Source organism: Gobio gobio, assembly GCF_949357685.1.
Source record: "Gobio gobio genome assembly, chromosome: 3".
Classification (NCBI taxonomy): domain Eukaryota; kingdom Metazoa; phylum Chordata; class Actinopteri; order Cypriniformes; family Gobionidae; genus Gobio; species Gobio gobio.
Window position 1 is genome coordinate 43,121,538 of NC_137099.1, and position 23,272 is coordinate 43,144,809.

Genomic DNA, 23,272 nt, shown 5'->3' on the forward strand with positions numbered 1-23,272 from the left:
GAACTAGCTGGCTTCACTCAACGCGCTTCCCATCAATTGCATCAATATAGAAACACATCAAGGGCCTGGAATGTAACATAGGTTTCTAGAGGTGAAAAGACAGGATACAGGGTGTACTCCTGAAGAGTGCTCAAACACTTGTGTAGGAGTATAAAGGCATTTGTTTTGTGTCCAAACAGTGAGTGAAAGGGCTGCTGGAGTTTGGTCGCTGCAGCATTCCCAGTGTCCTGTAATGAGAGAGCTAAAGCAGCCACTCCTCCCAAATAACACACAGGCCTCTCTCTCCCTCTCTCCCTCTCTCTCTCACTGTGAGTCCACAGGCAGAGGAGAGTGGGTGGCAAACACAGTGTGCAGTGCTCCTCAGGTTGCAAAAAGAAAGAAAGAATGAGAGCAACAAAGAGAGGAAAAGTCAGAAAAATATAAAGAGAGAAAAACAAAAAGGACACCGTAAAGAATGCAGATAGATTTCCTGATATTTGCAGTTCTAATGGAAAGAGCTCTTTCCAACAATGCAGGGTGCACAATCTGCTCATAAAAATAGTGGGGAAATATTAAGCACTGTTTTTCATTCAGTTTAACCAATATCTAACTGTTAGAAATATATTCAATAATTTCCATGTAATATTCTATCTGTAAAAACAAAACAACAACAACAACAACAAAAAGTTGTTGTTGAAGCTTCAAAGTGTTCTGAATCAGCGAGTTGAATCATGATTCGCTGCTGAAATCACGTGACTTTGGCGATCCAAACCGCTGAATCGACTCACTGATTCATAACGCTTCGAAGCTTCATGATGCCTTGCTTTGAAATCAGTCATCACTATACAAGTCGTTATTTGGGTTTTTTTTGCGCACAAAAACTATTCTCGTCTCTCCATAAAGTTATTTTAGAACCACTGTAGTGAGATGGACTTTGTAACGACGTCTTAAGTACCTTTTATGGGTCTTGAGAGTGTTCAGTGCATTGTGCCAATGGAGGCCTTTCAGAGCCATCGGATTTCAACTAAAATATCTTCATTTGTGTTCCGAAGATGAATGGAGGTCTTACGGGTGTTGAACGACATGAGGTTAAGTAATTAATGACAGATTTTCATTTTTGGGTGAACTAACCCTTTAATAAACTCAATCAAACGCATCCTATATTAGATTAATCAATATACCGATTACAACTTACATCTGCACAAAAGGATGCGAATGCGCACGTAAACTTGGCCGTGTCAGTTTTTACAGTCTAAAGGGAAAATCCCATTTTGAATGCACTCTTCCCTTCACAACGATGCTGATACACGGGCAACTAAAGCACAGATAACTTACAACATTCTATTACAATCTTGCTCTCATTATAATGCCATGTACATGACAGATTGGCGCTGCACATCTTGCACTTAATTTTATTTTTCATTATCAAAGTGATTACAGACATCACTAGGCGATTTCGAAGCCATAATGAGAAACAACTTCATCATTTAGTTTTGTCAGTATTCTTTGATGAATAGAAAATGTTTGTAACATAAATGCCTTAACTTTCACTTTCGTTTATTTAATCCTTGCTGAATAAAAGCATGCATTTTTCAAGCAAAAAAAAAGCATATCATTCAATATGGCAAAAAGAACAGTTGTACACTTTAGAAATAAATGCAACAAGTGCCTGTCCAAACACACAGACATATGTACACATGACAGTTAATACACAACAAACAAACTCTAAGCATCATTAGATCTCGGTGTTGACAGATTTTATCTGTCAGCGCTCTCGGTATGTGTGCTGCTAAAGACGTTTAGAGTTTTAAATCACAGACACATATCAATGTCACACACACGCTTTAAGTTCAACCCGGAAATACACTAGATCTGTGTGTCAACAGACTATGTCCAAAACCAAGAGCATGCAGCTGCCCAGTCAGTCAATGATTCACAGACAGCACTGCCATATGACTGCCAATATAACATGTTTGACTATTTTTAACTTTCTTGACTCCCGGACTCCCCAAAGCGGAGACATTTTAGAGGTATAGTGTACCAAAAACAGTAAGATAACTGTAAATTTCCCATACAGTGTATTTTGCGCAGTACTCAGCCATTGCATTCCTCCTGAAACGCTCTCTTTGGCATACTTTCTCTCAGCAGCAGGTCTAACACACCCAAAACTCTGTAAGGACATTCTGTGTTGGAGGTTGGAGTTTGTAAACGAGTGTTTAAGTTCACGTTAAAGTGTGTAGGGCTTCCACCGGCGTGTTTTCCGAGTGAGTGTGTGTTGGTTCAGGTAGAGTGAAGCACTACAGCTCTCAGTCTCTCTGCAGTGTGGATCAGGTAGCAGGGTTGTTGGATTATGCTCTTTTAAGAAGGGATTAACCATGTTTCAGCGTTCAAGGCAAATTGCTCTGAGAAGGCATCTTTGGCTACAAAAAAGTTAAATTCTGCACCTAATCCTTTTCAAAGCTCCTTAACTCGCTCTCTCTCCTTCCTTCTCACTCTCTCAAGTTGTCAGTGAGCGTTTTGAGAGCTGCCTCCTTTTTTAAAAACAATTCACCCAACCTCCCTCCGTCTTTCTTTCGGGATATGATAGTTCGGAGGCTCCTTGGGAAAGATAAAACAGCCTGTGTTGGCAGGATGAGGTGCCGCTATTACACTAAATATAAAATAATGACACGACTGTTCGACTGGCATATGTATAATGCCACAATACATATTTCTACATGCAAGAAGAGGAAGCTGACACAACGACAACAAAACTTCTCCTTTAAAGCTCTACTATTAAAATGAACTCGACGTGTCACTCCGCGGAACCGAGTGCGAGTCTGCCGTAGTGCAGTTCACTTCAGTTTAAGGCGTGAAATAGTGAAGGTCTTTCTGAAGAGAGCGAAGCAGCTTGTGTTGATACTGAGTGTGTGTGTGTGCCTGCGCAATTCGGGTGTCATATCCATGACTTTGCCATATGGAAAGAGGCAGCTGTCTTTCTTTTTTTGTGTACGTGGGGGTGTGCGACCCAGGTGTTCCTCACTCTTTATCTTCCTGTTTCTCTCCTTCAGTTGAGCTGAGAAAACAAGCGACGAATCCTCAGGAATGAGGATAGTCGCTAAGCTCTTGTTCTTTGATATAACTTGCTTGTGTGAGTGTGTGTGGTTTGGCCAAACATTCGGGAGACCAGTCCTAAAGGAAAATAGTTCATAAAAGATAATGCAGAAATGTTTCTATGGGTGTTTGGTTTAGGTTGAGGTGATCAAAAACATCCCCAAAAGTCCCGAAACTCAGAAACAAGTTAGCATTTTAGCACTTCCAGTTCCATTGCCATGAATGGCCATTTTTTAATGGGCTTTTGGTTAAATTCTTGAAATAAGGTCTGTGGTAAACATAAGCTCAAGACATGTTCTTGCTTTTTTTTCTATGACATAAAATACAAGATTTTGATTGAGAAAGGTTGGTTGCCAAGAACTGGCTAAATGGGACTACAGAGGTCGAGCAGGTCATTATCTCTTCTAATCACTAGATCTCTTGCATAGCCTTCTCGTGTTTATCCTCGTGCTCTTGCAAACTATTCTAATTCAAACTTTCCAAATTAAGGATTTGAAATAGAATTCAAATTCAAAAGATTGAATTCAAAAGATTGAAAGAGTCATCGGAAGCATAGTGAATGTGATGCTGAAGTCATGCCAGCATGGTGTAGTTCATTTATAGCTTAACTTCAGCTTTTTACTTCTGGCAATTGTTTTTAGGCTGTCTTTTTATGTTGTCTTTCTTTATAAAGATTATCTTGATGAACAAAATAATCCAAAATCCATTAGAAAAATCCAATTGGCTTTTTGTCAAGGGAACCAGGATGATGCTAGTCTCGCGTAGGCAGACCTTCAGAATCCATAGCAGCTTTCATTGGCCAAGGACCACCCAGAGGCCGTCTGACTGACATGTAAAGCATCCAATCACAGTTTGTTTTGTTCCCGAAAAACATGTTTAGGGACGCGAAAACGTAATGTTGATGTCCTTAGAATAACATATTTTAAAGAGCCTATGCCATGAACTTTACTTACATCACATACTTTTGAAAATCCAGCATTCAGATCCTGATAAGCGCCAATTGTCACAGCAGTAACGTGTAGTAATGTGAAGCATCACAGCATTTCTTTCTTTTTTTTTATTTACCTCTAAACAGTACAACCAATTCAAAACCTAACATCACAACAGAAACACATCTGAAATTCACTCTCAGAAAAAAAGTTACAAAAGCTGTCACTGTGGCGGTACCCTTTCAAAAGGTACAGAATCTTTATTAGAAACTGTTTAAAGGGTGCTGTCCCAGTGACAGCTTTTGTACCATTTTCTGTGTTACAACAGTTACGAGTTGAGCAAAGTAAATTAATAGTTGTTAAATTCTGACACAATATGGTTAATGTTTTAAAATATTTCCAGAGAATTTATTTGGAAACGCAACTGAAAACATGCTGAGATAACTATAATTCATGTACTGTAATTGTTCATGCAGTTTTATATGGCATTAATAGATTCCATGACCCTGCTTGATTTAAAGATGTGTCTTAACTGCCTGTTCATAACAGATTGTACGCTTATTTTAATTATTAGTTTGCACAACACACAACGACTGTCTTTTATTTTCATTGTACTCATTTAGAAATAGTATCAATTCAGAAGTATCAGAGCTGGTATCATAAAGACAAAACATTGAGCCGACCTTAGCGTGTTAAGTGTGTATGTTTCGAGGTGGGGTTCTTCAAAATTACTACCCACTGCAATCTCACAGCAGCAGTAAACACCCTAAAGACTAAATAACAATCCTCACATGTTGACAGGTGTCAAACATTTCCATACACACATTCACAAACACACACACACATGTGCAAGCTCATGCACACACAAAACTCCCACCTTTCCCATCTTGAGTCTGCCATTGATTTCGGAAGTAAAGCGCTATGAGCCATGGTATCTATGGCAACACAGTGGCTGAGACGGCCAAAGTTTCACTCTCTCTCTCTTATTGGTGAGGTATCCTCACTGGAGGAAGTGAGAGGAGGGGGAAGAGGAAGAGAGAGAGAGAGAGGCATCATTCTTATTCTGTGCTACAGGCCAGTGTTGGCTTCATAGCACACTGGCAGCAACAGCATTCTGGTCCCTGCATACTAAACAGAGCTCTGTCATCCAAGCACACACTGATACACGAACTCACATGAACGTGAATCTTATTAATATCCAGGCTGTTTTATATCCTACATTATTATAGTTACAGCACTCAAACACAAGTATACAAGGGAAGCGTACATCTTCCAAATATGAGGAAGCAGTATCTTAGCAGTCTTTGGAAATGCAAACGCTAATACACATGGGCAGGCAGACACCCACTGCAGGCTGCTTTTTTCCTGGGCAGCATATGCCCCGGCACACACACACACACACACACACACGAACACACCTCCTCCTGGCCTGTGCACTAACCCCCCACCACCACCAGCGCCATCCTCTTCCGTCGTCTCTGCTCTCTATCTCCTCCCTCTCTCTCTCTCTCTCTCTCCTGCCATGATCCATGTGGTCTCTCCATCTGTCAGTGTTAGCGCACGGACAAAGAAGTGCAGCAGAGGCAGCGCTCACACACACAAAGTCAGCACGCAGGTATTGCAGTACAATATAACCAGCACGTACCTGCAGCTTAAGACTTATTCACAGTAGGTGCAATGAGTGAATTATTAATTACTGGGCCTTGTTTTAGAAATATATATTTTTTAAAATAAAGTATTAATAAAGATTACAATTATGAACCAATAAATTAATTAATAAAAATTAAGCATTTTTGTTTATTATCCATACATTTCTTGACAGCTTTTGTGAGATTTACCCACTTAGAAATTGCAGCACTCTGTAGGACAGCTTAGAAAAATAATGTGGTCTCTTTAGGCACTGTAGTTGCAGTGTGAATCATATCACATGATGCTGCTTTAGGGCACAATGCCATATTTCACACTTGTTCTTTCCTGTGCACCCATAAACTTCATCTTAATGTGGATGGGGCTTCAAATCAGAGCACTCAAACGAAAATGTGTAGCAACATCTTAAAAACATGCCAATCATACATTCAATGAATTAATAATAAAATAAAACTGGCTGACCTCACTAATTGACATAAAGCACACGGTGTCATAATGTTCTGTGTGAATACATCCAATAAATACGTTACATGTGACACACAAGCCATTCAGAACATTACAGGTTTTTGACTCCAGCACGGTCAATCAATGTGTAAAACGGTTGCATAAACACACACACACACACACACACACACACACACACACACACACACACACACACACACACACACACACACACACACACACACACACACACACACACACACACACACACACACACACACACACACACACACACACACACACACACACACACACACACACACACACACACACACACACACACACACACACACACACACACACACACACACACACACACACACACACACACACACACACACACACACACACACACACACACACACACACACACACACACACACACCACATTGAAACCATGTGTAGAAATCAACAAAGGTTGTCGGTTGTCAGTGGCAGACCTGTTAACAACATCAGCTTGAATGCATCTCTCAACCTTACTCTATCAATTTCAGTATTAGTGACACTCAGCTTATTCTACTAGCTTTAGCCCCGGAACAGTAGCTATAGTGTGTCTACACCGACACTCTTTCTGTGGCTCATTCAAGGCTGTGTCAATATAGTTCAGTGCAGAGATGTTGACTAGAGGCCCCCAATGAATACGCAATAGACAAACATACATCATTACGGGATGTCAAGTGGAGAAAATATTGCTACAACTGGGAATTTTGTGTGTGTGTTTATAAGCTCTCTATACGGCTAGTTGCTAAAACAATGCTTCGTCGCTGTATCTGCCCTCTTTCCTTGTTGACACACACAAGTGCACACAAATGCCTTTGTTTAGGCGGCACAGCGACGGTCGGTGGTGGTTTTGTCTGGTGTCTGTGTTGTCAAGGATACAACGAGTGCGGTGTGCTTCAGCCCCCACCGCTCCTCTCTGCTCTTTCCTCCCGTCCTCACTCCTGCAGGATCTGAGAGCGACTCGGCTCAATCCCTGATGTGTGCATGCGTGTGTGTGAGAGTGTCTGATGGGGAGGGGGGTTTGAAGGAAAGCAATACCTCTCCTTCCTGTGAATAAAGAGAGATGGGGGAAGGGGAGAGGACAAGAGCAGTAGGGTGGTCTTTTTATGATTTCTCTGAATTTCCACTGTTTGAGATTAATGCCACAAGACTCTTCGCTTCCATGGCACATGAAAGATGAACGTAATACAGGAAAAACTCAAGGTGCATGTGTCAGCATACGCTGGTCATATGAATGAACTTTTAACTTGAAAAGATAAGCTAGAGATGTCATAATACCACAGTTCTCCATCACTATGGAAAAAAAGAACGACACAGTGTCTTTCCTAATAGTAAGGCGATCACTACTACCCATAATTTCCCATAGGTCTCAGGATTTAAAGAACTCACTACACTTAGGTTCTATGGTTTGGCACATAATTCAACACGCTTGAGCTACGAACATAAATGGTAGCTCAAAAAACAATGCTACCTGAGAATATGTGTGCTTTTACTTTCTAAGTGTTCAGAGGTATAATTTTTTTTATCTTTGATCACCAAAATGGAATTTAAACATTTTGTTCTGTGAAAGTTTTTTCCTGTTTCTTCATGCCTTAAATAGCTTGAATGTAACTCTACACTCCCTTGATTCATGTAGTATATGTGGGACCATGAATATGCAAATTAGCCCTGAGATCCACTAACAATGTGTTGCTAATGTTACACAAACCAAGTTCCCGTTCGCCATCTCAGTCTGTCTTCTAAAAATCAGTATCCTTAGAAACGCTTTGACCTTACAATCGTCAGTGGAGAAAAGCATAGCTATAGATCGTCATAACATCGTAATATACATCATATACATAATTCTCCCGCTATATTGCTAGATGTACCCGATTTTTCATATCAACAGAAAAATATACCGGGATAACCTGGCTTCTCTTGAGACTCCCCTGCTTCGCAGGATACTAATTGTAATATGCTAAAGCCGCCCGCACGTTGACATGATTGGCTACAATGTAGTTTGTGACATAAGACACAGTCGATTTTAAAGTCTTTAAAGTCGCGTTTTTGAGTCTTTGGTTCACTGGACTTTTAAGGAGAAAACACTCGGCAATGGTGTTGACTTATGAATTTGCACATGGTTTGTCTTAAAGCATATTAAAAACACCACATACCCATTTCAACCTAGCAATAGAGCTGCACAATTCTGGATAAATTGAGTGTCACATTTTTTTGGTTTTAAATAGAGAATACGATTCTCCCATGATTATGAATAGACTAAACAAAATAATGTAATTTGCTAGAGGTTCTGGCAAAATGTTAATTGCTGCAGTCCATTTAAAAAAAAAATTCTTTAGATTTCTTTTTTTATCTGTGTGAATGAATGATTCAAATGACTCACTCATAAACAACAACAACAACAACAACATTTATTTATAAAGCACATTTAAACAAAAGATGGATTGATCCAAAGTGCTGTACAGAGTACAAAGCAAATTCACACAAAAATAGTTACAGGTTTTCAAATGCTAAAGAATAAAAATACGATTTAAGAGTAGATTTAAAAATGTCCAATGAAGGAGATGACCTCAAATGATAGGGGAGGCCATTCCAAAGCTTGGGCCCAGCCCCAGAAAAGGCCCGATCACCCTTTGATTTATAGCGACACCCGTAATAAAGACCTGACTTGCATCATTACTGGATGAATCAGCATTTTTGAACAGATCTCTTGAATGAATCATTCAATGACAAATACATGTTTTAAAGAGCACCTATCATGGCATTTAAAATGTTCCAAATATTGTTTTAGAAGTCCCCAACAACAGTTTTGCATGCATGCAATGACAAAAAAGACTTTAGTTTTCTTATAATATGCATTTATTTTTACCTGTTTTGACAGCGATTCTCAAATGATTCCTTTAGTGATTCACTTTTCAAAACCCCGCCTTTACGTGACGCTAATCTGCGGTGATTGGTCCGATGACCCAGTCAGTTGTGATTGGTATAGTCTGTGCAGATATTCTCGGAAACGGAACGCCCATCAAAGTCTTATAATGACAGTAATTTGTTAATATGTGTCAGGAGTTATGAATATGAAAACCGCGTCGGTACTGTTTGATTGTAATATGAGCCTCAGCTGATCTCATTCATAAAAAAACTCCTCACGAAGACTCGCGACAAATCAACATCCCTCAGGGCTTTTAGTTCAAAAGTGTGCAGATGAGGAGACATATTGATAGATTCTCATATGTCTGTGTCAAATTTCTAAACAGAGGAGTATTTTTTATTCAATACTTCCTCAAAATGGGCAGAAATAGCCTAATCATGAGCGATTGAGTCTCTTATGTGTTGTTTTCAATTCATCCTGGCAGCCGGAGGGCGCTCTGTGCACATGTAATCCATATATGGTACAGACAGACGAAGAAGATACCATGTGCCATAATAAAAGTCCATAATAAAAGCTTCCTGAGATCGCGAAACATACATTTGACGACTAATAATAAACACTCAATCGCGACGATGTATGGTTTGTCTTCAAGCCACTTAGTCTTCAAATGCTCATCCTAGGGCAGATGAAAAAAGTTTGCTTTTGAGTCGCACTTCAGAACACAGCGTCTCGTGGCCATGATGTTTTCTAGTTTTCACTGGCGTCTTGGAGCGCAATAAGTGGGCGTATCGTATTCAAATAACTTGACAAGTTGACGTCATCTAGTCAGAGAAAAAGCTTCGGTCTTCTAACGATTCTTAAAAATGACTCCGAGTCGACTCTTACTTTTGAAAGAAAATAAGTATATATACGGTGCACTGTCATATTTCAAGCTATCACAGGATGTTTTTGTTCACTTAGATCTATGTTACACACTACATGAAAGGTACATTTCAAAATTCCATGATAGGTGCTCTTTAACAATTAATATGTTTACATGCTCCCTCATAATGCGATTATAATAGGATTTTGACAACATTGCGATCAAACTTTACCTCATGTAAACGTAATACTTCGATCAAACTAATGCGATTAAGCTCATAATCGTAGTAACCATAGTCACATTAAACTAGGTGGCGTACGCCGATTTTAAATCGCATTAAACAGGCATGTGAACATGTTTATCACATTTTTACCATTCCGACCAAAGTGTGCATGTGCGTGGACGTACACAGATTCCGTGTGTTGTTCACACAACTTCATGAATGAACTTTGTGACATCACTCTGAAGTTTTAATTTAGACAGCGTGAAGAACACGAAGGCAGCAGGCAGACCCGGCATTGCAATGTTCATCACGGCACCGAATAATATCCAGTAAGTCCATAAAAATGTATTATGAATTTGACGCGAGTAGATTAAAACAATGGCCCGTAACATGCATACTGTATGCCTATCTGAGTGTGGTATAACTATACCCGTAATACGTAATATGCATGTTTGTCTATTGCGTATTCACTGGTGGCCCACTGGTTGACTCTAGTCAACATCTCTGCACTGAACTATATTGACACAGCCTTGAATGAGCCACAGAAAGAGTGTCACTATAGACACACTATAGCTGCTGTTTTGGGGCTAAAGCGAATAATCAGAATAATGAAAATTGCTGGAGGGAAGAGTTCTGCTCATGTCATGTAAACATCTTACTGTGATTAAGACCGTACTCTGATTATTATAAATAGTCGCATTATTGGTGCACATGTAAACATAGTCACTCACTTGTAGCCACCTACTGGTGTAACGACGTAATGCTATATTTATACGTAGTGTCACTGTCAAGTTACTTTAAAGGTGATTTACTCTACTTTGATCACTACCGTAGACATCAGTGTTTATATCAGAAATATAAACTTTTATCCCAGTACTTATGTGATAATATGAATTATTGTAACAGCGAAATGTGAGGTTGAAGTGGTTTTGTAAAGCCGTTTCATATCTATACATGACAACTGCTCTCTCTGGTTTAGCGACAGCGTCAACAAAGAAATAAATGTTCCGCTGTGATCGTACTTGTCAAAGGTTTAATAGACACAGCCGAATCATTGCCATTCAGAATAAGATGAGTGGGTGTTTGAATCCAGATCAAACTTTTAACAATTAATCATGCAGCTCTACCTAGCAACCATCCATAACACCCTAGCAACCAACTACCAAAGCCAAAGCAATCTCCCACAAGCAAAGAGCTTGGAACACTTAGAACATTATATAAATAGCATAGCAACACCCTGGCAACCACCTAGTAAACAAGTATCTAGCAACATGTCATCCAAGCAACAAGCCCTAGCAACCACCGACAACACCATAAGAACCACCTAGTAAGAAAACAATCAACAACCACCAAGCAAAGCCCTCACAATTACATACAACACAGATTAAAACACCCTAGTAATCACTCAACACACTATCATTGTGGCAGCAAGTTTTGCTCTGCCAAGTACCATTCATAAAAATCAAGTTGTGACACCAGACTACCCGAAAGGCTGACTGCCATTAAGCAACACCCCCCGTTAATATCCAAAGCCCTAAACATCTATTAGTTCACACACAAGCTTTACAATGGCATTAGCCCACCATACAGTTTCCCCCCTCTACCTTTGATCACCCACAAATAAATTACAGCCGTCACAGCGATATGCAAAATGGCATGGAGTGACAATCAAAGCCTGACTAACAAGCTTTTAAAAACCGTGCTAAAGTTTCATAATCACACACTAATAAGATTATGCAAACTCGCCCATTTTGCCACCTGTGCATGAAAGAAAAGGAGAAAAGAAAACCAAACCACTACGCTCTGAACTCTATGAATGTGTGTTCAAGGAAGCCATTGTGAGAAAGCTTTTACTGAGTGTCTTTACCTTCATAAGCAACCATAAATATTGCTAATTGCGATTCCACCCCATCCCTAGACTGTCCACAACAGCACCCACCGCTCTTTAATCAATAACCTGATGGCCTGTCTATTGTCTAGATGAAAGATCCAATAAGATGCAAAATTCAAAATGCATTATCCAATCAAAAACTTGGCAACTCCAAATGAGAGTCTGCGCACGCAGAGTATCAAGACAAATAACAGTAATAGTGTATTCTGAAAGTAAGCAGCCCATAATTTGACACAGCATATATGGAAAAATATTACATCATTCTTGTTTTCTTTTCTTTTTTTATATAATGAAATACAGGGTGATCCAAATGTATGTGACCACTAGTGGAAAAGCGTATTATTTCTAGATTTTTCTCTCATTTAACGCAACATTTTTTATTAATTATATTATAAAAAAATAAACACATATGGACACATAAGCCACCTTTTGGTTTCATACATTTCAAACAACAGAGCTACTAATTTACAAAATGCATGTGCTGGGATTTGTTATTGATTTTCCATAGCAGAGAACTGCATACATATAACATTGCACATGTGGGACAAAAGGGACATCAAAAATGTGTAAATGTCATATTGTGAGAAGCATGAACATCGCATGCATAATCATATCTGAATATAGCACCTTGGCTAAGCTAAAACCTTTTGGTTTGCTGACACAAATCATAAATATTTAGCTAGCTACTTCACTTGCAGGTCCATTATTGTTCTAATTTGTGTGTAACAACATTTACCACTAATAACTGTAAGAACGGGAAACGATGCTGCACTAAAGGGAAGCAAAGGAGTAATTCTGATATGCACACCTCAGGCAAAACAAAAATTAGCATTAGCGATTAAGACACCAGTCTGGCTAGTCTAAGGTGGTTGAGAAAACATGATGTGTGGAATTAGCAAATGTTTGTCAATTATATCTACTACATTCAATGCAATGAAACCAGCTTTTTTGTTCCGTTCAGTCAAGTACATAGTACTTGTACATACTACAAGACAAAGAACAAGACATATTTTTGTGCTTCCATGCCAATTCAACTGAGAAAAAGCAAGACTGTAGCATTTAACATCAATAGTTTATTTAGGAGACAAAATTACAAACAAGTTGAAATTTCTCTTTTTCATACTCTCCATCATCCTCTTTCATAGCTTTTGCTCGTTTAGCCTTTGATTTCTTTTACACCTTTTCCATAATTCATACCCTCTTTTACTTATGGCTTTTACCTTTATTCTGCTTTTTCTCTCATTCTCTCTTTTTCTTTCTCTCTACCTCATTTTGCTCTTCTGCTGCATTTTCCTCAGGCTGCAAAAGAACCAACCATCATAAATCTACCCCTTTATTGCTTCTGAGGAGAGAGAACGAGGGAAGAGTGGGGTGGGGGCATGGGAGATGCAGGAGAAGAAAAAAAAGAAAAGAGGAAAAGGGGTGGAGGAATATCTAATCTCAGAGCAAGAGCTACAGAACCCAATGAACAGATGGATAAAATGAAAGGAGGAGAGAGGGGTGCCTGGGAGGGGCTGAGGATGTCACCATTAATGAGAATAATTTACAGTTCAGAAGCTAACAGACTCGAGACCTCTTCAACAACTGAGACCACCACCAGCACAATCACCCTTCCATAACAAAAGGCATTCTAGCACTCTTGGCTGACATTTTTAAGTAAACAGTAATCTAACGAAGAGCCTGTGTTGGATAATAATGCAACAAACAAATACTAACACATTTCACAGTACAACCAATGAGCAAATGGCAGTGACATTTGAGAGAACATGGTAATAATGATTTGAGAATACTATCAATTCCTGAAACTGAAAGGAGAGAGAAGGAATCCTTTTATCCAAGGATAGGATGAGTGAAAGGGATTTTGGCGGCCATTGGGACATCAGAGGTTGGCGCATAGGCATAAATATATTACAGAGTGTCGATTTCCTATTCCAAGAGCTAGCTGTTGCTCAGGGCAACAGGAACCATTACTGTCCCACTGCACAACACAGACATAAAATCCAGAGTTATGGGTAAGGACCAATCGGTTCGACTTATAACGTGTCTCTAGGCAAACTGCCCAATGCTGAAGCGTAGTCTCAATACTTAAGTGTTAGCTTTTAGTTTTGTATAAGAACGTTGACTAAACAGCAAAAAACGTGGTGCATTTTGCATTTTAAATCTTATAACATCCACTTAGACCAGAAGAGCCGCTTGATTGACGCATAAAAGCAACCAATCACAGGACGTGTATAATTTGGGGGAGGGTGGATCTGAATTAAGCCGGGTGCACACTGTGCGATTTTGGCCACGATTTGGTCGTCTGAGACAAATTTTGAAATCCTAAAATATTTCTCTGATCTTAAAATCTGAAGTCTTTGATCCTTAGTTTGACATGTGCACTGACAACCGGTTAATGACTGTTGCGATCAAATTTTATCTCGGACAAAATTCTGGCAGTTTCAGAAGATTTGAGGCCCAATCTTGCAGTGTGACTTCTCCTAGGACGACCATCAAATCAAGAACCAATAGGAGCGCAGAACCTGATGACGCATTTCGTGCGACAACATCAAATCACAACAGGGAACACGTCGAAAAGAGTCAGGTGGACTGTACAGCAAGAAGAGAAACTTATTGAGCTATGGAGGGAAAAGGAGTGTTTATATGACGTGTGGAAGGAAGTCTGTGAATGCGGCTCACCGTTACCGAACGTGTCACGGATTGATGACGTAAAACTCAGTCCGTACGAGTCCTCTTGCTTGCGTACAGTCTGACATAATGACAACTGAGATCCTACAGTGTGACATGTATTACATCGGGGATCATGTTCGTACAGTCTGACAAGCAACATTCGCAGATGATTTTGAAAAATCGCACAGTGTGCAGGACCCTTTAATCAGATTATACCACAATAATAGTGGGGGAAACAAATAATAAAATAATGGTGCAGCAGTCTCCATGAACTACTGTACAGAAAACACAATTAAAAAAATCTAGTGGTAAATGTGACTAATCAAATAGGTACAGACTATTTGATAGGCATAACTGAGAAACAACAGAGGGATAACAGTTTTGGCTAATGGAAATATAGGCTAGTTGACCTGTTTACCAGGTACTTGGTCACAAAGTAAACAAAGCTCTGAATATCTTTCAAAGATTTGCCTGACAAATAACAAATATAAATTCCAGGAATTAACTCTTCCTCAACAGTGTTCGTTGCATGAACCTGGTACACATTTGTTTTCAAGTGGGCCGGTAAGTGGTTGCATAAAGTCAGCTAATCAAATTAGACCTTATAGTGCTTTCCAGTTTTCTGTACAATAAACCACAGTGTCAGTGTATAGACTGTGAAGAGACTTGAACTTTAAATGAACTTGAAATAAATTTGAATTAAAAAGGTAAAGAGAGAATAGAAGGCTTGGTTCAAATTTTTGGCCAAAAGCTTTTAGAAAGTTATTACTTACATGCATCCACTGATAGAGTTCAATAGATTGAAATAGGTAAATTTATATCAGCTACTCATCCAAAAACCCACCTAATCATATCACAACAAATTTAAAAATATAAGTTGGCAAGTGCCTCAACAACAATATGTAAAACCATTGTGCTTGCCCCAAACAGATTAACAAAGATGTACACTAATGTTGACAAAGCCTTAAAGCGGACAGCTCGCTGTAACAACAACCCTCTAACCGTATAAAGATTAAAACGAAGGCCGTGTGTCCACCAAAGCGTTTTTTCACGCGGCTAGCTGGTGTATTCAATTGTTTTCCATGGGAGTGGCGCGTTTTTAGAACGCCATGAGCGTAACGAGGCGCTGCCCAGCCGTCCAATCACAGTGGAGGAGGGGCGGGACAAATACAACACAAACCAACCACCACATTCTGCTTGTACAACGTCAACAGATGAAAACAAGCAGCATAATAACATAAAATTATTTGAAACAAGAGCCAGAGCAAATCCTTTACATTGTATCAGCATTTTATCTAGAATCAATACAGAAACAAACTATCTGTGAAATGAGATACTAGTAACACTTCCGCGGATATTCCGTACCATAACAAGCAAAGAGTATCAACTGAAAAAAAAAAAAAAAACCCCGCTGCGCTGCCAAAACGTTCTCAAGCGCCCACAGCGAGGCATTTTCAGCAGAGCGACTAACATTTTCAGCTGGATTAAAACGCTTTGGTGGACACATGGCCTTAAATATACAGTTCACAAGTGCAGCCTTGCACAACATTTTATTTTATTTAAATACTAATGAAAGTGTAAAAGCCGCACATGGTTTTAGTTCTCATAGCATGAACAACAAAAATCAAGGAACTTACCTGTACATGTTGCTGCATATACGGCATGCCTTGAGTCAGCACTTTTTGCTTCATCATCATTATCCTCTTCTGTTCTTCACTCAAATGGGCTGTCTGGTTGGGCATTGGACCTGGAACTTGTGGTTGCCCACCCCCTTGCCCTGCGGTGCCCTGCATGTAGGGCATCATCGGGTTTTTGGCTTGATTGGCCATGGGCGGCGTCATCCGCTGACTCATGTGGTCTACTCCACTAAAATGAGTCAGCGGCTTGGTGTTGCTATAAGAGAGCTGCTTATTGAGGTTGTTTTGGGCAGCCAAGTTATTAGGTTGCTGCTGCTGCTGTTGCTGCTGATTGAGCATGTTCATGTGGTTCTGTGGGAGGTAGTTGTTCATGCTTGGTGTTTTTGGCCCCATTGTGTTGCTAGGATTGAAAGCCTGCGGATACATCATGGGGCTATTTGGTTTGTCTGGGTTAAAGGGTGCACTGTATGGGCTTGTTGGTGCTCCTGCAGGCGACCAGTTTGCCGCTTGGGACTGCTGTTGGTGCTTCTGTTGGATCAGTTTAGCCCGTTGCTGCTGTTGGGCAGCCATTTGTTTAAGCTGCTCGGCCGGTGAAAGTTCTGAGCTGGGCGGGACTGGTACACCTCCACCAGTTCCCCCTGATCCAGGGCCACCTCCCGTTACTGGAGTTGATCCCACGGGGCCAACGGCAGGGCCTGCATTCATCATAAATCCATTCCCAGGCCTCGAGGCCTGGGTCTGGGCTTGGGTGGGCGTTTGCGGAGAACGAACCGCACAGTTAGCGGGTGATCCTGATGGCATTCCAACTGCTGGTGACTGCTGCAAGGGTTGCTGGGGTGGTGTCCCGTTCGCAGCAGTTGCAAATGGTGGACCAGAAGAAGATGGTCGCACCTGAGGTGACCCCATGGGCATCTGTCCACTCTGTGGTTGTGGTGCACTGTTGGGTGCCGTAGCTACAGAGTTAGGTGCTGGGTCTTGTGCAAGTTGCGTTTGTTCCGTCGTCGCCCGTGTGAAGTCGCTCACCTCCTTCTTCTCCTCAAAGTCTTCATTGAAGAGGTCGTGCATGTCATCCTCAGGCACCGTATTCGCCAACTCGTCAATTAGTTCCTGCCATTCCTGGTCATTCAGATTGATGTCAGAGAATAGCTTGTTCTGATTTGAAAGCGAAGTTTCAGAGGACTCTATTCCACCGCCATCATCCAAAGGCTCTTGTTTCATGTCCTTTAGTAGGCCAAAGCCATCGTCCAAATCCAAAGAACCATTAAGTTTAATATCAGGCATTACACCATTCTTGCCTAAATCCTCATGTCGTCCGGTAATATGGTTGGTACCAGCATTGCCATTGCCAGTTCCATTGTTTGAAGAGGCACTGTTGTTTCCCGAGGGCAAGCTGGGCTTGATGTCCATTGAATGAAGTGGGGAAATGGGTGGGAGGCTACCGAGAGAGTCCATTCCAGTGCATCCTTCCTTACGAAGTCTCTTTGTAGTGGGAGAGTAACTCCCATCACTGAGGCCATTTTGGTCACCATTTATAGGAGATCGGGCACTGTCCAATTTCCTCTTCACCGTCTCCTGGAGCTGAGAGAGAAATTAAGAGAGAGAGAGAGAGCAATGGTTAGAAGGTATCTTCAGGTGTATATAAAAGCCTACAAAGGACAACACATATCCAGAAGATTGTTGTCATACATTCGCAATGTCTTGCAATGTTACCTAGTGAAGTGGTTTCTTGTAAAAAATAGTCAGGCATGGAACTATTCCAACTATTATTTACATTTCAGAGCAGAAACACGTCAGAGTGGTTTTTAGTCCAGGTAATATATTCTCGCTATCAAAACTAAAAAAACAAAAACAAAACAACCTTGCTATGTGTACTGTGCTAGACTAGCTGGGACTTGTCACAGCACTTTGCATATTGTTGCCCTATTATTTATTTGATTTCTTCTGTTGCTCTCCTCATCTGCAAGTGAATTAAAGTGTCTGCTAAATGATTAGCTAAATATAAATGTAAATGTAAAACACTTCCCAATAGCATAAGTGTTGTGCCAGTGATCATCATTGTGTTTACGTGTAACAGTAAAACCAACATCAAAAGTGAATCAGTTACTTGATTACTGACATGAATTGATATTACATTCACATATCTGAATGTATGTTATGTCAGATGAGGGAAGGTATTTTGATCAACACAAACTGCCTATGCTTCCAACCTTGGTTTTCCATAATCTACACAGGTGACTGGGTTTAATGCAAGAGGCAATAACAGGATAAAGGCCGCTACATACTCCGCAAGAACAGAGAAAAAAAGTTCTCGCTCCAAGGGCTACGTCATTTTATTCTCGGAGCTCGTTCTCGACACATCGTCTGAGCAGAACTTTTTTCTTGTGGGTGTCAGAGAACTATTGTGTGATTGGTCAGAATTTTAAAGTGGGCAGGGTTAATGCGGAGAAACGGAGATGTTCGGCACCTGCTTTTCTCGTGAAGTATGGAATGTACTGGCCAGAACAAACTTTGTTCTTGCCACCTTGAGAAACAAACAAATTTCTTTGTTCTTGCAGAGTATGTACCAAGCTTAATTCAAAACAGAAGACAAGTACCTTCTATTTGCCACTATAAAAAGTCTTAAAAGCCACATGTGAATCAAACTCAGTCTAATCTAATTATTGTAGGGATGGGTCAGAATGGTCAAGTAGCTAAAACCAATAAGGGATGTTAAACAAGATGTAGCTTATTTTGCTGTTATAAAGGGGATGCATTAAGAGACAAATTCTCAAACATTGTTTTAGTGTGCTCCTCCAGCATTCTTGGTGCTATGAGCATGAAAAAAAAGTTATTATTTATTTTAAACACAAGGACACTTTCGATCCGACTGTAAGATCAGGTTCTGGTGGACCCTAACTATGCAAGGCTTGTCAAATATGAAAATATTTGCACATCCCTGTTTCACTGGCACTGCATACACAGACATGTGTATGCAGGAGGAAAAAGGTGACGAGCATCAGTTATCACTGCACATTTAGATAGAGAGAGAGATAAGACAGGGCATAGAGGGGAGAGAATTGGTTGCAAAACGTACTTTCATTGTTCACACATGGGCACACTTTCATCCCACAATGCTCTTCTGCTTAATTTGTCTCAGCCATTAAGCTGTGTTTAAGCCGCTCACCACAAGCATGCTAGACACTAACACGCATGTATAAGCCAACAGAGGTTAGGTATGGGAGACAAATCTTACAAAAAAAAAATATATTTATGTATTGGCACAATAAACCACTAAGGGGAAAGGGCTTCAATCGGTCATATTGCAAGTTTAAAGTTATTCCACAAATAATTATTTTAACATTCAGTTGTGCCACTTTGAAGACGGCCCCTTTCCTGCTCGATTTTGCAGGGCAGACTGGTGGGGAATGAACAACGGCGAATATTGACGAGGAAAGAGTGATAGATGCCTCCTCAGAGGTGAGGATAGAAAAGAAGGTGAAAAGCATTCCCATCATCTCTCCTCATCTTTCCGTTAGTGCTAATGACTCTCACAGTGAACACATTTAACGGTGTGTTAATTACAGAAGTGAAATGTGTGCGATTATGTGTGTGTAAACCCAGAACGTCGATGAACCGCAAGAACATTAGTGACAAATTCTCTCCCTACACAACAGCAGGATCCCACCCACCTTCTTTGCTTATCCCAGTGGACTTCAACGTGTGCGTGTTAGAAATCTCACACACACACACACACACACGCGCTACTCCACCGAAACATACAAAATGAGATTCTGAAACAACAAGATTCATGGATCTTCTCTCCAACTCTCCTCTGAGGCAATATGTCTAGTCCCCCCTCCCTCCTTCTATCTCCTTTTCTCAGTCTGTCTCTCTCTACATGACCAGAAGAACAGCGAGATCATGATGGGAAACAAGAAAGGATGATGTTTACTGGCTAGCTTTATGCAAAATAAGAAGATAAGCATGATAAAATAAGGCACACACACATACAAACACGTTCTGTTTTAGTCCACCCCTGTAAGACTTTATATGTTAACGAACACAACAGCTATACTGTAGCGAGCTCAAATATCCATGTTGCATTCGTGTTGACTGTAGGTCTGCTCGAGGTCGCATTTTTCATTGTTACACCCCTGTCATGTGCAACAGCTAAGGGGGTTGTCAAGGCAACCGCTGTCACGACGGCTGTCAATATTCATGCCGTTTATCATGCCATAAAGACGATTAGGCTGACTGTCACTCACATGGAGAGAGTGAGTGATGGGGGGAAAGAAATTGAGGCAGAAATGGAGAACAATGTGGCTCACACAAAACTAGCTACGTTTTTATAGTCAGCGTTAGGGATTGACAACAATAATTGTGAAGCAGGTGTGATTCTGAAACGGTCCTGTACATTCAGAAGCATATCCAATACTGCCTGTTTGAATAGGCAACCAAAGTTAATTGCCTTTTTTGAACTTGTGAAACAAAAATAGGTAGAGGTGTCGTGATAAAAACACTTTACAATAAGGTCTGTTGCTAACATTAGTTAACATGAACTAACAATGAGCAATACATTTCTTATTTATCTTTGTGAATGTTAGTTAATAAAAGTACAGGTATTCATTGTTAGTTCATGACAGTTCAGAGTTAACAAATAGAACTTTTGATTTGAATAGATTTAGTAAATGTTGAAATTAACATGAACCAAGATTGATACTTAATAATTAATACTGTAGAAGTATTGTTCATTCTTAGTTCATGTTAAATAAAGTAGTTAATAAAACCTTATTGTAAAGTGTTACCAAAAAATAAAATAATAAAAATAGGAATTTCTTAATATATATAATTTACTATAGGGTTATTTTTTGTCTTCATAAATGGTAAATTCCCGCATTCACAATTTTTTACATAATAATATATATATAACATTGATTATATTTTTTTATATTTTAATTAATGTTATATATTAATTATAACATTAATAATATTATTATATATAAATGAACTATTTATTGCCTATAGTGTTATTTTAATTCGTGCCATCCTAAATTGCAAGAAAAGAAGCATAATTACCATTAAAAATAGCACATTCTGACAAACACATTCTACATGCCCTCTCATTGCTAAGCATTCCCTCACTCCATTCCTGTACCATATCGGTCCGTGTGTGATGAATCCCCTCAGAGTGGCACATGACTGATATCAATAATGATCATCTTCCTGCAAAGACTCTGCATGCTAAGCGAAGCATAATTAGGTATGTTTTAGCACCAACCCCCTCCAGCAGACATCGACGTCTGGGGTCGAGTGGTACAGTACGGATGGCGTAACTGCCGACGCCATAAGCCGCAGACAGAGAGACCCATCTAGCTTGCAGCATTTGGCTCAAAACTGCCGTAATAGGATAAGAACAGCGAGAAAACCTCCCCCAAGCTTTAACTAGCATGGCAGGGTTAAGAAAACACATAGCAGAGGTAGAGACAGAGGAAGAGAGAGAGAAAATCTGTCTGTCTGTGTGTGTGTGTAGAGGGGGGAGGCTGATGTTTGTTTTTCTCCATTTCACTGCCTATTAAAGTGTTCAGTAGCTCACACAAACACACTTCCTCTCCTGCTCTCTTCACAGTCACCATGTGGGAGAGCACACGGATAAAGGGAGGGAGAGAAATACAAGAGGGAGGGAGGGAAAGACAGAAGAGCTCTTCAGACAGACGGTAATGCTTTCATGTGACTGGAGAGAGAGAGAGCGCGCATGGGGGGAGAGAACCACCAAGGTGCAGTTGTTATAGCAACCTCCTGATCCTGAAGCCCCTCCCCCCAGCGCCTGGGCTGAGTGCACTGGACACTTCTGCCAATAATCTCTCTCGCTCTTTCTCTCTAGTGGTCTCCCTCCCTAATGTTTTCTTTCCTTTCTCTCTTTCTATACCTACCTTATGCTTTTCCCCCCATTCTATTGCTTTCTCCTTTTCTTTATCTCCCAATTTCTGTGCACTCTTCTTTGTCAATGTATGCAATACTTAACCAGTATCACGGACTTTCTTTCGTTACAGTATCGTAAAAGACAAAGAAATAATAACAAAACATGCAATCTTGATGATCATCTCACCTTAGTGCCCTACATGTGTTACATGATGCACCTAGCAAAACTGCAAAGATGTGCTGCCTTTTTATGGTATATTGCAAAATTGGCTCTGCCATTAGATCACGGTCTGGAACAAACTGTGGTTATATAGAGTCCTAAACATGCAATACGTTTTCAGCGAAAAACTATTTGTCTATCCAAACAGAGATCAAAATAGCTGTGCAATGTGGCTCAAGGATTCTTGACCAATAAGATTTCATTGGGCAGGGCTACTGAGTGTGACGTCCCAGAAATAGGAAACAACCACATGACAATTTCTTGTTGCTCATTGCAGATGGTTAGGACAAAAAGATGTGCCATTTATTATATTTAACTTATACATCACTCATAATTACAAAAAAGACCTTAAAGGGGGGATGAAACACTCAAGTTTCAGTCAATCTTATGTGAATCTTGAGTGCCTATAGAGTAGTATTGCATCTTTCATATCTCCGAAAAGTCTTTAGTTTTATTATATTTATTAAAGAAAGATAGGCTGTACCAAGTCTTTCTGAAAAAAACAGAGCGGCTGGAGGCGTATCGTGTGCGCGCGCAGCTATTGCGTTGAGAGCGTCTGAAAGCTGTGACATCATTAAACGTGGGGAAAAAAAACTTTATCCTAAATAAACCATGGAGATCAATCAGATTTAGCCATACATATATGATCCAGAATCAGAACTAGAGGCTGAAATTGAACAGGAGAAGCAGCAACGACGACTACAGCAGGACGTCTCAATGGTATGTACTGCAACTGTAACTTATATACTTGCTTAGTGGTATTCCCTAGTAAGCTCACGCGTTCTATTGAATGAATAGGACATTATATGACTTTACTGAGAAAACATTGCCTAAGGAGACACCGTTTTCATAT

The 23,272-nt window shown here is 40.2% G+C and overlaps 1 protein-coding gene across 1 annotated transcript in view; it reads right to left on the reverse strand.

Moving 5' to 3' along the window:
* Window positions 1-23,272, reverse strand: part of maml3 (mastermind-like transcriptional coactivator 3) — a 142,687-nt gene that overhangs the window by 40,754 nt on the left and 78,661 nt on the right. The window contains exon 2 of the mRNA XM_079812486.1: window positions 16,302-17,879. Coding sequence (XP_079668612.1) covers window positions 16,302-17,879 — 1,578 coding nt within the window. The remainder of the gene's footprint in view (window positions 1-16,301; window positions 17,880-23,272) is intronic.